Here is a 16,054-nt window from a genome sequence, read left to right on the forward strand (position 1 = left end):
GGAACATCAGTAAGAATGAAGATGAATAGGCTCTGCTATCTCAGTGTGGGCCAATATGAAAAGAACATTGGTTTGCACATCTTTGATATGTAAACTTGAGTTTACACAGGGTCACTGGATATTTGTTTCAAAAGGATATTTCTCATTCTTTATAGACGTCTGATTGGGTGGCATTGGGTAAGGGATGTTGGGAGCAACACTTTCCCCAATTACTGCTGCTGATTGCGATGCAGGAATCCAGCTGACAGCGCCCTTAGAGATACGTTGCTCTTGAGGAACTCAGGTTTGTACCAGAACCCTCGTCTGCTTATTTCATTATTCTGTATTGAGCATTTTAAAGAGCTTTCTGATAGCCAAAAGGCCTGTCGGTGTTCAAGGAATTCTCTGTCCAAGACGCCTGACACAATCGGCACTTTCCTGGGACAAGGCGGGGCACATCCATCTTTGTACTCCAGGCTCATAAGGCTCAGCTTTGGGTGAGTCTGTGCAGACTAGACTGCCTGCGACCATCATTTTACTTCCCTTTTTAAAAAAGTTTTATTTTATATTGGCGAGACCTGGGTTCGACCCCTGGGTTGGGAAGATCCCCTGGATGAGCGCATGGCAACCCACTCCAGTATTCTTGCCTGGAGAACCCCCATGGACGGAGGAGCCTGGCTGGCTACAGTCCAGGGGGTTTCAGAGTCAGAAACGACCGCGTGACTAAGCACAGCGCAGCACACGGCTGACTAACAACGTTGTGTTAGTTTCTGGTGCACAGCAAAGCGATTCAGGCTTACACATATACACACACATGTATACACACACGTATATACACATACACGTATACACACACACTCATATATACACACACACGTATCTGTTCTTTGTCAAATCCTTTTCCCATTTGGGTTATTATAGAATCTTGAGCAGAATTCCTTGTTGTATACAGTAGGTCCTTGTTGGTTATCCATGTTAAATAAAGCAGTGTCTATATGTCAATCCCAAACTCCCAGTTTGTCCCTCACCACCACCTTTCCCCTGATGCTGGGAGGGACTGGGGGCAGGAGGAGAAGGGGACGACAGAAGATGAGATGGCTGGATGGCATCACTGACTCGATGGATGTGAGTTTGAGTGAACTCTGGGAGTTGCTGATGGACAGGGGGGCCTGGCGTGCTGCAATTCATGGGGTCACAAAGAGTCGGGCACGACTGAGCGACTGAAGTGACTATTCCATTGGGTATACGTGCCACATCTTCCTTATCCATTCCTCTGTTGATAGTCATTTAGGTTCCTTTCCTGACTTGGTTATCGTTAACAGTGCTGAAATAAGCATTGGGGTGCTTGTACACTTCTGAACCATGGTTTTCTCCAGATATATGGCCAGGAGTGGGACCATCACATTACTTCTATGTGCCATGCCAGGCACTGCCAGTGTATTTTAATATGCTTTCAAAGTGATTAAATTAAAAGCGTTTGTTTTGAAAACCAATCTTCAGTTTCTTGGAAAGATGCGTGTGAATTACCAGGGGAAGAATACTTCCGCATCATCTTCTGATTTTGCCTGACTTCACTGCCTTTGAACACGCATCCGACATTTGTCAACTTCATCTTGCAGGCGGGACCCTGGGCAGCGTGGAGCATGGATGCCGATGTGATTGCGGCGTGCCGTCACTGACCGCCTCTCAGTGACAAACAATGTGCTTGAGGGGTGCCAAGGATGCAGACGGCAGTCCTGACCCCAGGCCGGCATCGGAACACTGGGGACTGAGGAGTGTCCTGCAGCCAGCGCTGCTTCAGGGAGGCGTTCCCTTCTGGATTTCAGTGCATTCGTTTGTCTTGCTTTGCAATCATTTAAATTGATTTACGAAAAAGAGGTCTGTTGAGTCTAGATTCTCTAATGTCTGGGGGAGAAGAATTTGTTATTTTGGGAACTAGATGTTAGAATATGTTCTTCCTTTTGACTTGATGAATACTGTCTATAAACTGGTCAATCTTCATTATTTAAAAATTATGTATGCTTTAATATCAAACTCTAAACTGGCTTCAAAATTGCATGCAGATACATCTCCTTCCACCTCCCAACCTCCACTACTCATCCACCCAGAGATTTTTAAAAAAGTATAATTATTTGTTATTCTACGATATCCTTGATTAAATCCTCCTTTACAGACCTAAGCCTTCCCTCCCTCTCATTGCCCACCACATATTCCCCCTTTATTTCAGGAAAGAATATAGATGCACATTGTTAGTGTTTTCTGCTTCAGTATGTCTCATCAAATCTGCATTCACTTTTGTCAAAATATTATTCGTAAGAAGTGTAATGCTTGCAGAAGTTCCGTGGGAAATCTGGACAGCAAATAGCTTATTAAATGTGGCCAAAATGAGCCAATGAGGTTATGATTGGGAGTTTTTTTTTTATCATCAATTGTATCTGATGCAGGTGTTTTTATACACGGAGTACAAAGCTTCCCCTCTGTAAAGCAGACATCCAGTTATCGGCAAAGTCCTTTGTGTCTCCTTCACTGCAGAATGCATATCCAATTCTGCTTAAGAATATGAAAGGTGATTATCTCGTGGTTAACAGGCAGCAACTATAAAGTTTTATCATACTCTTCAAATAGAGAATAAAACGTTAAGAAAACACTTTTAAAATCTGATATCCAGGTCCCTTGAAGGTTGGAAATTCCTGTTTCACTGATTAGTTTTAAAGAAAATGGAGTAGCTCAGTTGTGTCTGACTCTTTGCGATCCCATGGACTGTAGCCTACCACGCTCCTCTGTCCATGGGATTTTCCAGGCAAGAGTACTGGAGTGGGTTGCCATTTCCTTCTCCGGGGGATCTTCCTGACCTACGGATCGAAACTGGGTCTCCCGCGTTGCAGGCAGACGCTTTACTGTCTGAGCCACCAGGGAAGTTCTTATGAGTAGATGTTCTTATGAGTGGGTGAGTAGATTAGTTTTAAGGAAGCAAAAATAATTTTAGCTTGGAGGAGGAGTCATTCTTGATTTAGGCAAGCACTTAAATCAGTAGGTAAAAAATTTCAGATGTAGTTTCTCTTGAGATATCAGTTGATCTAGCAATGATGGAGAGAGGTGATTCTGAATGGGATGCTCTGACGTATTTCTGCTTTCAGGCAGCCTGCTTTCGTCTTGGGAGCCTGGAATTTTGATAATCGTGCCTTATCATACAAGTGTAGCGTGTCTGTGTGACCAGCCCCGGATAAAACGCTAGGCTCTGAGTCTCTAGTGGGCTTCCCGGGCAGAAACGTCACACACATGTTGCTGCCTTTAGCCTCTGTAGAAGGGCGTGTTCTCTGCGACTCCGTCAGGAAGAACACAGGAGGCCCGCACTGCCATGCCCTTTCTGCTTCTATAGTGTATGCTGTTGACTCTAATGGGTGTTAGCCATGAGTAGAGTTATAAGCTAAATCTTATGAGTCCTTCTAGCAAAGCATCAAACAGCTGGCTGATCACTGGACCACTGACACATATGACCTCTAAGCAGTCAGTCTTTTTCTTTCTTGATTTTGGAGAACAGGAATGTTCTTTTCTCACATTCAAATTTAGAACTATAAAGGTTTTACCTCAGCCTTCTATCTGTATTTCCTTTCCAAGATTCCATGACACAAATATAATCACTTCTTTGCTTTATTCCTCAATGTACTTAATAGTCTCTGTAACAATATAGATTTTCAACTACTTTTCTTCCTTTTAGTCCCTCCCTGATTTTTTGAAGCACCTGAGGGTTCCAATTACTATGTTCATCCAGATTTTCTGCAATCAAGATTTCTTTTTATTGGGTTCTTTCCTTTCAAGCTGATAGGTATTAATACTTTCTTCTACTAACTTGTTTACAAATTACCTGTTTGTCTTACATTTTCCAAAAAGCATATTCATTTGCTGCCTGCCCTCATCCGTGCTCGTTATCCCAAGGGCTTATGCCTATTTTGTCCCTTTAATGTCTTTCTGTAGGGTTTCCGGGAGAAAGGATAGATAACCTTTTACCTGCTTACACAATGCAACACTGTTCAGCAAAACAAACCAGACACAAAAGGGTATGTACTACATGGAGCAGTCAAGACCCAGGCTGGAGCCAAGCCAGACTAAGACCGGGGACAGGGAAAACTTAATATAAAAGGAATTTCTAGTCTGGTAATAGGGGGCTATCTAGGAAAAGGGCAAAGTGAAAGTGAAGTCGCTCAGTCGTGTCTGGCTCTTTGCGACCCATGGACGGTAGCCCACCAAGCTCCTCCGTCCATGGGATTCTCCAGGCAAGAATACTGGAGTGGCTTGCCATTTCCTTCTCCAAAAAGGGCAAAGGGAACTTTAATACAGGAATTGAAGATAAAAGGAGTATCCTTGACTTCTAGAGTTGAGGCTAAAGAATCAAGAAATGTATGCTTTTGTTATTGTTTTGTTGCTAAGTCATGTCCGACTCTTTTGCGACCCCATGAGCTGTAGTCCATCAGGCTCCTCTGTCCACGGGATTCTCCAGGCAAGAATCCTGGAGTGGGTTGGCATTTCCTTCTCCAGGGGACCTTCCTGGCCCAGGAATTGAACCTGCATCTCCTGCATTGCAGGCAGATTCTTTACCAACTGAGCCACCAGGGAAGCCCCAAGGAAGAGATATACATGTAAATATATATCCATATATGTGTGTGTGTATATATATATGTATATAAATGATGTCATATATATAGTAAAATGAGGTTGACTTTGGTGCAGACTGGACAGAGGGTGACAGGGGTCATTGTGTACATGGACATGTATTGCCTATTTACAGATGGAAAAGAGAAAAGAAATCCCTACTTGTCTGGTGAAAAGAAAGGCACATGAAAACTTAGAAATCCCCCTGGGAATCACCTGGCTAAGTGGCTAAGGGGTCTGTATAGCTGATTCACTTTGCTGTCCAGCAGAAACTAGCACAACATTGTGCAGGAACTATACTCCAGTAAAAAATTTAAAAACTCCACACATTATGCTACTGCTAAGTCACTTCAGTCGTGTCTGACTCTGTGCGACCCCATAGACAGCAGCCCCCCAGGCTGCCCCGTCCCTGGGATTCTCCAGGCAAGAACACTGGAGTGGGTTGCCATTTCCTTCTCCAATGCAGGAAAGTGAAAAATGAAAGTGAAGTCGCTCAGTGGTGTCCAACCCACCCAATTAAAATTCCCTTTATGTGGATACCAAAAGGCCTGCATCACTGGAACAAAAAGAATCAAAGAAGAAACAACTTTTAGGAAGGCATCCCCCTACCCCCCAAGGCTGGGATTCTGACCTGCCTGGAGAGTATGTGATTGTAGCCTTCTAGAAAGTTTGAGAAGTTTGCTGAAGTCACAGAAACATACTCCTTGAAATGCAGGTGAAACTCTTTGGGAAGCTGTCCACTGAGGCACTGGTGATACTTGCTAGGAAACCAGCTGGGATGTTGGAAAAAAACTCAGTGCCAAACCATCCTTTAGAATTCTAGCAAGAGCCACTGGAACGTGAGTGTCTATGGCTGTCCCACACACCACTGGCCTTGACTTACAGGAATAGAACAGAAATGGCCTACCAGAGGGCTTCCCTGGTGGACTCAGTGGTAAAGAATCCACTTGCTGGTGCAGGAGACACAGCAGACACAGGTTCACTCCCTGGGTCGAGAAGATGCCCTGGAAGAGCATATGGCAACCCACTCCAGTATTCTTGCTGGAAAATCTCATGGAAAGAGAAGCCTAGTGGGCTACAGTCCAGGGGGTCACTCAGAGTCAGACACGGCTGAGCATCAGCAGAGCAGAGCCTACAGAACCAGGAAGGACGCTGCTCCCTCCCGATGTGTCCCTCTAATGAAACTCTCTACAGAGGACCCTCCGTATTCTGCCAGTTAGCAAAGCAGCCGTGGTGCGTCATGAAGCAGAATAGAAAAGAGTGAATTGGGAGCTGAGAGGCAAGAGGTTGATAACTGTTGCATTGTTTACTCCAAATCATGAAGTTCAAGAATTGGTAAAACTATTCTATGGGAAGAATAATATAAATAGTGGTTGCCTCTGAAGTGGAGAATTGACTAGAAAGAGGTACAAAGTAACTTTCTGTGTTATCTTGGGCTGAGCCGAGTTTACACAGCTGGATATACTTATCACAGTTCACTGAGCTCTGAAGTTTTAAATGTGTGCATTTTATGGCAAAGATGCTATATCCCAGTAAAGGACCATTAACCCAAAATAATAGAAATGCAAGACTTCTTTCTGCAAAAGTATGTAACTTCATTGAAAGATAGTGGTTAAAATCTGAGTAAATGAAAACGTATGCCATGGTCATGGATCATAGTATACTATTTTTAAAGATATGACTTCTGAAATTGATTTGTAGACACATCACAATCTGAATAAAAATTCCAGTAGGGGTGTGTTTATGTATGTGTGTATGTGGGTGTGTGCATGTGTGTGTGTGTAAGAGAGAGAGAGAGGCAGGTACTTGATAAGTTGATCTTCAAATCTTAAGGATTTCTGAAGGACCAAGAATAGCTCATACATTCTTGAAGAAAAACATGATGAGTCGGCTTGCTCTACTTTATACCAGGCATTACTGTGAATCCACAGTGATTAAGAGAATGTAATTTTGATGCAGAGATAGATGAAAAGTTTATTCTTTAGTTACCTCAAGGCACTGGCTATACTTCTCACTGAGTATTCCCTTCCAGACTAATGGGATTTGGGTGATAAAACTGCTGCGATTTGAGAGTTGAAGCACAGAGGAAAGGAGGGACAGAACCACAGGCAAAGACCCACGGATAATCACTAAAGAGACAATTGAGGTAAAGCATCATCAAGCCCAAGAGTAGTTTAGAAAGTCAACCCAAATAAGCTTCACATGCGTGCATGCTACATCACCTCAGTCTTTTCCCGCTCTGTGAGACCCTGTGGGCCCTAGCCCGCCAGGCTCCTCTGTCCGTGGGATTCTCCAGGCAAGAATCCTGGAGTGGGTTGCCAGGCCCTCCTCCAGGGGGTCTTCCCGACCCGGGACTGAACCCGTGTCTCTTACGTCTCCTGAGTTGGCAGGCGGTTCCTTACCACTAGCGCCACCTGGGAAGCTCCACAAGGTAGAGTACCTTAGGTGGGGGCCAATGATACACATCCCAGAAGACTTGGGACAAGGAAAATAAGAAGCAGCAGAATTCAGAGCCAGGAGACACTGATACACAGTCAGAGAGCCTGTTAGCTCTGTGTTTATGGCCCCATCTCTAGACAGAGGAAGTGCTTTTCAGGCATTTATGATCATAGGTGTCTAGTTTATCCAGTCAGAGGAAAAGAACCCTAGGGCACTCATTATGAGTGGTGAAATATAGCTTTATGAGGACCTAGTAAAAAAAATTACCCCCAGGCAGACATAGGCATGCTTTCTTCCATGACTCTACTGTACTATGTACTTTTGATGGCTAAGGACTCTTGTTAACTAGACAGTAGACACATGAGTTTGCCAATGATTTTCGATAAGCAAGTAGCCCTCATCGTTTATTATATGTCTGGATGATGGGGGACTGGAGCTACTCAATAATTTGGAATCACTCCTTCAGCGGCATTTCTCCACTGGCCTTATAATTCATCCTTTCTTTCTTGACTTACCTGTTTTGAGTAATAAGTTAATGAGAAATATGATTCATGACATCAAATGTCACATTGAAATGTAATTGAAAACCTTACCTTCTCCTTCCTTCCCTGCTTCCCTCCCCCTACCTTTTTACATTCTTCTCAACGCCCAGAAAAATGTTGCAGATAAAATTGATGCATGAGGTCTTGAGAGGATAGGAGGAGAATGCCTTACACTTTACAAAATGTAAAGTCCTTCTCACTATTTCTATGTCAAATTATATTAAAATAATTGTCCTCATTTTAAGAAATCATCAAGGGTTTGAAGAGACAAAAGGAAACATTAAAGATAAAACTATCAATTCAGGGTTATATGAAAAGTAGAAGGGCGTTCTTGTAGGAATAGAAGATTTAAGCTAAATAAATGCACTAGCTTGCAACATGTGAGATCACTGTCTTGTAGATCACAAGTGGTCAAATGGTAGTCATTTCACATGATTCAAGCTAATGCATTAACATCAGATTCTTTATGAAAATGCCTCTCAACAGTTATTTTTTTCTGAATTAAAAATAATAGATTTGTAATATAGAAAGTGTGGAAAAAGATAGAGATGGAGAGTGAATATAATGAAAATCATTCATTAGCCCTCAAACTGGAGATGACCATAGTCAACATCTTGGTACATTTGTGGCCACTTTTTCCTAAAATGTGCACACGGTGTATTTTCCAAATATTGGGTCATGCTGTAGAAGTAGTTTTACAACTTTCACCAGTTAAGTGTTAATATTGCCTCTGAAGTTGGAATCTGGGTTCAAATCCCAACCCTGCCACTCGTGAGCTGTCTGACACCTACCAGCTATGTAATCTCTTTGATACAGTTTTATCCTCAGAAAATAAGGAAAGATACTTAAATTCTACCCCAAATTAAGATGGTTCTTGAGGACACGAGTCCATCACCTCCTCCATCTGCTGACTTTTATGGATAGGTAGATAGACTGAGATAGGGAGGGGCAGGGAGAGGAGAAGGAAAGGGAGAGAAAGCAAGTCCCCTAGCACAGATTCTGGCAGACAGAAGGCACTTAATGTCAGCCATCACTAACAACTAGCGACTAGCAACCAACAACTAGCGTTTGAAACATATTTCAAGGCTACGTAATATTATCTCATAAGTAATTGTTTAACCAATCCTTTATTATGAGGAAACTGAACTCTTAATGTATCTTCATTATTATATCTAATATGCTAACGAGCAACTTCTGTTCTGATTATTATCTTCTTGCCCCAGTTCTCAAGGACCTTCTGTGCTCCAGTCTGTCCCCAGAGTCTCACTTCTGTGGACTGAATCACTCAATCTCTCTGTCCTCTTGCTTCCAGATGGACTCAGCCAATGGGAGAAAAGGCAAGCGACGGGAGGACACAGGCAGAGAGTGGGTTAAGTATTTATCTCCCTGCTCTTTCCCTGCATGGCCCTTATTCTATAATAGGCTTTTCCCCCTGAGGCCAGAGTTCCACCAAGAGTCTCTTTTCGATAAATCTTGCTCTTATTGGTCTCAGATAATACTCTATCATCCTTTTGCCTTTTAGGTGTAGGGGTGATGATGGCTTCCCGCTATTGCTAGTACGTAAGTGCCTTGACTACAATTATTGGTTCCCTTACTCATATGTCTCCATATGATCAGAATATTTTTTTTCAGTTAAAATCTATTGAATGGGTCATCTGCTTCCAACTGATACCTGGATATTGCCTTATAAGTACCACTCTATATTACTTTATGATGATTTGCTTATGTATTTCATTCATAGAAATTGCTGAGTCAGTACTTCCCTGGTGGTCCAGTGGCTGGGACTCCTTGCTCCCAATGCAGGGGCCCCAGTTCCATCTCTGATCAGAGAACTAGATCACACATGCACAATTAAAAAAAGGACATTTTCTGCATGCTGCAAATAAAGATCCCGCATACCCCAACAAAGATCTAGGATCCTGTGTGCTGCAACTAAGACCCAGCACAGCCATATAAGCAAAAAAAAGAAAAAGACAAAGAAATTACTGAATCAAATGGCAGAAACATTTTAAAGGTCTCTAGTACACTTAGCTAAATAGTGTCCAAATAACTTGTACCCTTTCGAAAGATAGTTTTAACATCAACTGAGAGAAATCTCTGTTGCATGGGAATTTGCATGAGCTGGAAACTAATCCTTGCCTGAGAGGTAAGACCCTCTCCTAGTTTTTCAGTTCAGTTAGTCGCTCAGTCGTGTCTGACTTCTTGTGACCCCATGGACTGCAGCACACCAGGCCTCCCTGTTCATCACCAACTCCCGCAGTTTACTCAAGCTCATGTCCATTGAGTCGGTGATGCCATCCAATCATCTCATCCTCTGTCGTCCCCTTCTCCTCCCGCCTTCAATCTTTCCCAGCATCAGGGTCTTTTCCAATGAGTCAGTTCTTCGCATTTGGTGGCCAAAGTATTGGAGTTCAGCTTCAGCATCAGTCCTTCCAATGAACACCCAGGACTGATCTCCTTTAGGATGGACTGGTTGGATCTCCTTGCAGTTCAAGGGACTCTCAAGAGTCTTCTCCAGCACCACAGTTCAAAAGCATCAATTCTTCGGTGCGCAGCCTGGGAATCAACCCAAATGTCTCTCCGTGTGAGATCAAAGAAAGTGATCAGTTCAGTAGCTCAGCTCCTTTAGGATGGACTAGCTTTCCTGGGGGAGGCGATTCCTGGTAAGAACTCTTGCTATGGCGCCTTTCATCTCACTGTTCCTCAGGGTGTAGACAAACGGGTTCAGCAATGGGGTCCCCAGTGTGTACACCAAGGAGATGAACCAATCCTGCTCGGAGTGGTAGCTGGAGCTGGGCCGCCGGTACATGAAGGCGCAGCAGCCGTACTGCAGCAGGACCACTGCGAGGTGGGAGGAGCAGGTGGAAAAAGCCCGGCGGCGGCCCGCGGCCGAGTGGGCCCGGAGCACGGCGGCCACGATGGAGGCGTAGGAGGCGGCGATCAGGAGGAAAGGCACCGCGATGGCCAGGGTGGCCGCCACCAGCACTGACTGTTCATGCCTGTGGCTCTGGGCACAAACGAGACACCTCACTGGGGGCACATCACAGTGAAAGTGCTGAACGCCCCGAGCTGGGCGGAAGGGCAGAGAGGAGACAAAGGCCGCCAGCTGGAAGGACAGGCAGAGGCCGAGGGCCACGGAGGCCGCCACCAAGCGGCGCAGAGCGTCGGAGGCATGGTGAGAGGGTGCTGCGGGGGCAGCAGACGGCAGCGCAGCGGTCGTAGGCCATGGGAGCCAAGAGGAAGCAGTCGGCACTGCCCAGTCCCACGAAGAAGCCCATCTGAGTGGCACAGCCCAGCAGAGTGATGGTCTTCTCCGACGGTAGGATGTTGGCCGGGGTGTGGGGCACCACCACAGCAGTGTAGCCAATTTCTGCTCCCGAGAGGCTGCCCAGGAGATGGTACATGGGCCTGTGGAGGCGGGCTTCAGTCTGGAAGGCCACCATGATGAGGACATTCCCGGTGATGACCCATGTATAAACCAGGCTGAGCCCAAGGAGGGACAAGAGGCGCAGCTCTGACTGGGAGGGATAGGCCAGGAACACGAATTCCATCCACACTGAGCGGTTTCTCCAGGACATTGAGTTAACAGATTTTCTCTGTCGAGAGTTATTAATACAAAGAAAGAATCAGACTAACGATACGTCAGCTCATACTCCCGTGATGTATGATGTAATCTGCATCACCGTGATGTAATCTAAGACTGAGGTAGAAACCACAAGAATTAAGACTTACTCTCCTTTTCTTCCCCTTTAACAAGCTTCTTCACACAAATATCTACAATTATACTTCTAACTGCCAAAAGTTGGGCTAAATTGTGTAAGAATTTTTTGAGGAAAAGAGTCAGAGGAAGTTTGTGGAATTTCAAACTATTTTCAGTAGAAGTGGAATGAAGGTTATTTCAGTTAACTCCCAAGAAACTGTCAACAACTTTTAAAGTTCAGAGATTATGAAGGGGAGGGTGGAAGCTATTCATCACTTAATTCATTTGTATGTATACTCAGTACCTCCTAAGACATTCAGTTGGAGATGTATGGGTACAATATTCAAAAGTTCATGATATGGTGTGAAATATACGCAACAAGATTGTAACAGAAACTAGATAAGAGTCATAAGAGATATATATATTAGATAATTAAGTTTTATAGATAGAATGCATTTTCAATTTTGGGAGTCAGTCAAGACTTCATGGGAGAGAAAGCATGTAAGGATGACTAAGGAAAGGAAATTAATGGAAAACACAATTTAAAATTGTAACAGTGGGAGGGTCATGAAAAGCTGATTCATTCTGGATGGAGTGTAAGATGCTACAAAGGAGAACAGAAAGAGGAGACTGCCACAAGTTTTTACAAGGGTAAATACTTGGAGTAGTACGGTAGGAGGGTGTGTACCATTTGGTAAGAGCAGCAGTGATGGGATGACATCATCAGAGCTCTGCTTAAGAAGGAGCAGCGCCGTGTGCCGCAGAGAACAGCCAGCAGAGTGAAACGCCAACCGCTGGATTCAGATAAAATATCTACACACTGTATGTCTGATAAAGGCTTAACATCCAGAATATACAAAACACTTGCCTAACTCAGTAACAAATGATGCAATTAAAAATGGGCAAAAGGCTTGAATACACAGTTCTTCAATGAAGACACATGCATGGCCAACAGGCATGTTAAAAGATGCTCAACATCACTAATCATCAGGTTTACAAAATCAAAATGAAATGTTACTTCACACCCATTAGGATGGCCACTATAAAAAAAAGAAAATGGCAAGTTTTGGCAAGTATGTGGAGGAATTAGAAATCTTTTGCATTTTTGGTGGGAATGTAAATGGTGTAGCCACTATAGAAAACAGTATGGAAGTTCCTCAGAAAAATTAAACATAAAATTACCATATGATCCAGCAATTTCACTTCTTAGTATATTTCTAAAACAAATGTATATTGGTTCTTGAGGAAATATTTGCACACCTGTGTTCATCGCAACACTGTTCATGATAGCCAGGAGGTGGAGGCAATGTAATTGTCTACCAACAAGTGAATGGATAAAGCTAATGTGATATAAACATACAAAGGAATATTATTCAACCTTAAAAAATGAAATCTTGTCATATGTTGCAACATGGTTAAACCTTGAGGACATTATGCTAAGTGAAACCAGCCAGTCAGAAAAAGCAAATTGCAGCATGATTCCACTTATAGATAGTATCTGAAGTAGTCAAGCCCTTCAGATCAGTTCAGTTCAGTTCAGTCGCTCAGTCATGTCTGACTCTTTGCGACCCCATGAATCGCAGCATGCCAGGCCTCCCTGTCCATCATCAACTCCCAGAGTTCACTCAGACTTGCGTCCATTGAGTCCGTGATGCCATCCAGCCATCTCATGCTCGGTCGTTCCCTTCTCCTCCTGCCCCCAATCCCTCCCAGCATCAGAGTCTTTTCCAATGAGTCAACTCTTCGCATGAGGTGGCCAAAGTACTGGAGTTTCAGCTTTAGCATCATTCCCTCCAAAGAAATCCCAGGGCTGATCTCCTTCAGAATGGACTGGTTGGATCTCCTTGCAGTCCAAGGGACTCTCAAGAGTCTTCTCCAACACCACAGTTCAAAAGATCAATTCTTCAATGCTCAGCCTTCTTCACAGTCCAACTCTCACATCCATACATAACCACTGGCAAAATCATAGCCTTGACTAGACCGACCTTAGTCAAGCCCTTAGAAACTATAAATGGAATGTGTTTACTGGGGGTAGGGGTGACAGGAAAAAGCAATGGATAGAACTATCAAACCATTCTATCAATGGATAGAATGTCAATCCTGTAACGTGAAAATTTTGTGGAGATCTTTTGCACAACGAGTATGTGGTTAATTGTAGTATGCTCTACATTTGAGGATAATAAACTTTATGTTATGTGTTTTTGACGAGCCCAAAATGTAAAGATCCAACATTGGACATCTAGTAGAATTTCCATTCATTGCGTCCTGGTTCTCTTGCTCCACGGTTGGGTCAATGCTCTGAAAGTGTTTTCTCATAATGAGCAGACACACTCTTCTATGCAGCCTCTATGTGTTCATTCATTCTGTTCTACGCAATGGGGCTGTTTCTACAGGAAACACTTCAGATACTGAATAGCCATTATCATGCAGCCCGACATTTTAATTCTGATTTGTTTAGCTATTCATCGTGTGACATAGTTTTGATGCGTTTCACAATTTTAGCTCTGGAAATCCCCTTATTTCAAATATCATCCTTAAAAGTATGCTGGAAGGGGCAGATCACAGAAATGACCATCCTTAAAAAGATACAGTAAGACAGATAACTGGAGGGAACCTACTCTATAGCACAGGGAGCTCCGCTCGGTGCTCTGTGGTGGCCTAGGGGAAGGAAATCCAAAAGAGAGGGTGCACACACAGAGGTAGCCGGTTCACCTGCTGTACAGCAGAGACTAACGCGATATCATAAAGCAGCTGTACTCCAGGAAAACTAACTCAAACATATCATAATAGTCTAATACAATCAGGTTGATTTATAGCTTTGTGTTTGATGGTTTTGGTGGTCTGCTCACACTTTGACGGATGTTAACTTCTTAGTGCTAAAATTCCTAATTATTTTTCTCATTTTCAGAGAATCAGAACGTCCTCTACCATTCCTGTAACACTGGCCTATTGTTCTAGTCTGCCAATATTGAGACTTTAAAAAATCCACTTCCCATCTTAGCTATCCTTTTGTGTGTTAAGTGTCAAGCACCACATACAATGGTGATCAAAATGGGATGATTGCTTCTCAGCTGGATAGTCTATCCTAATGAGAGGCAGACACTGTTGATAAAACAATCTGCTTATATATATATATATATGTGTATATATATATATATATATGTATGTATATAATTAACTGCTATCCAGAAAAGATAGGGACTTCCCTGGTGGTCCAGTGGCTAAGACTCATGCTCCCAGTGTAGCGGGCTTGGGATGCACTTGAGGGCACCAGGCCCCACATGCCCCTGCTAAGGGTTCACATGCCGCAGCTGAAGATCCTGCATGCACGCCATGACAGACATTGAGGATCCCGAGTGCCACCACTGAGGCCTGACTCAGCCAAATAAATATTAAAAAAAGTAGTGTGTGATAAGACTGTGCAACATGGGGCTCTGCCATAACTTTTGATTAAGCAATTCTGAAAAGTCTTCCTAGAGGGAATCATATTTAAGCTTAGATCTGAAAGATAGAAATTAACCAGGAGCAGAGGGACAGGCTGAGTCATGGGGTCCATATGAAATAGGGGGACAGATGAAATAGGAGTAGTTACTGTTCCCAGAAGTAAAACCTATTATATCGACATATCATCAACTTGTTCATCCAAGTTGCTTTCAAATATGTTGCATACAACTGAGGCAAGGTAAGAGCACTTTAGCACCATCTTCAGAAATCTGCCCAGAGTGACACCTGTTCCGCCCCCATATCAGCAACTCCAAGTCACAGCCCATGTCATACCCTCCCTCCTTCTTACTTCTCCAGCCAGCCCAGCCCCAGTTGGTAGGATGTTAGGAGAAGAATTACCCTGTCCTTCGCTATCTCCCAGAGTTTGCTCAAATTCATGTCCATTGAGTCGGTGATGCCATCTAACCATCTCATCCTCTGCCACCCCCTTCTCCTCCTTCTTCAATCTTGCCCAGCATCAGGGTCTTTTCCAATGAGTTGGCTCCTCACATCAGGTGGTCAAAGGATTGGAGCTTCAGCATCAGTCCTTCCAATGAATATTCAGGATTGATTTCGTTTAGGATTCACTGGTTTGATCTCCTTGCAGTCTAATAAACATTATTTTAAAAGAGAGTTGGAGAATGTGGCAATAAACAGATCAGTGCTAAGATCTCAGTTTCCTATTAATAGCATTATCCTCTGGGGGATCACCTTGCATTACTTTTGGTTTCCTTGTTTAAAAGATGCAAATAATAAATCTTACCATACCCAGAATTTGATGAGATTAAATGAGATAAAGCTTTTAGAACACTTGGCTTGATGTGTGTGTGTGTGTGTGTGTGTGTGTGTTTGCTCTTCATCTCTGACTCTTTGTGACCCCATGGACTGTAACCCATCAGGCTCCTCTGTCCATGAGATTCTCCAGGCAAGAATACTGGAGTGGGTTGCCATTTCCTTCTCCAGGGGACCTTCCTGACCCAGGGATCAAATTGGAGTCTCTTGAATCTCCTGCATTGGCAGGAGAATTCTTCTACCACTGAGCAATCTGGAAAGTATGAAACCTATTAATTTGCATAAAATGCTAATTCTTCCTGTATCTCTTTGAATCTATAGAAAAGTTAATATTAACAGATAATATCTGCTTCATTTTCTGTCAAGATTAAATGACATACCATATCAGGAGAGGGTTTTTATAATCTTAAGCTATACCACAATTTATATTCTTTATTCTCTCGCTGTTTCTTTGATTGAGATTAGCTAT

The 16,054-nt window shown here is 43.4% G+C and overlaps 1 protein-coding gene across 1 annotated transcript; it reads right to left on the reverse strand.

Moving 5' to 3' along the window:
* Nucleotides 1-10,245: 10,245 nt before the first annotated feature.
* Nucleotides 10,246-11,188, reverse strand: LOC120877089 (olfactory receptor 10W1-like). Its single transcript, XM_040259418.1, is given in 3 exon segments — nt 10,246-10,766; nt 10,769-10,807; nt 10,810-11,188. Coding segments are annotated over 3 exon segments (939 nt in total).
* Between the last annotated feature and the right edge of the window lie 4,866 nt (nt 11,189-16,054).

The sequence above is a fragment of the Oryx dammah genome, unplaced genomic scaffold, assembly GCF_014754425.2.
Source record: "Oryx dammah isolate SB20612 unplaced genomic scaffold, SCBI_Odam_1.1 HiC_scaffold_17, whole genome shotgun sequence".
Lineage (NCBI taxonomy): Eukaryota > Metazoa > Chordata > Mammalia > Artiodactyla > Bovidae > Oryx > Oryx dammah.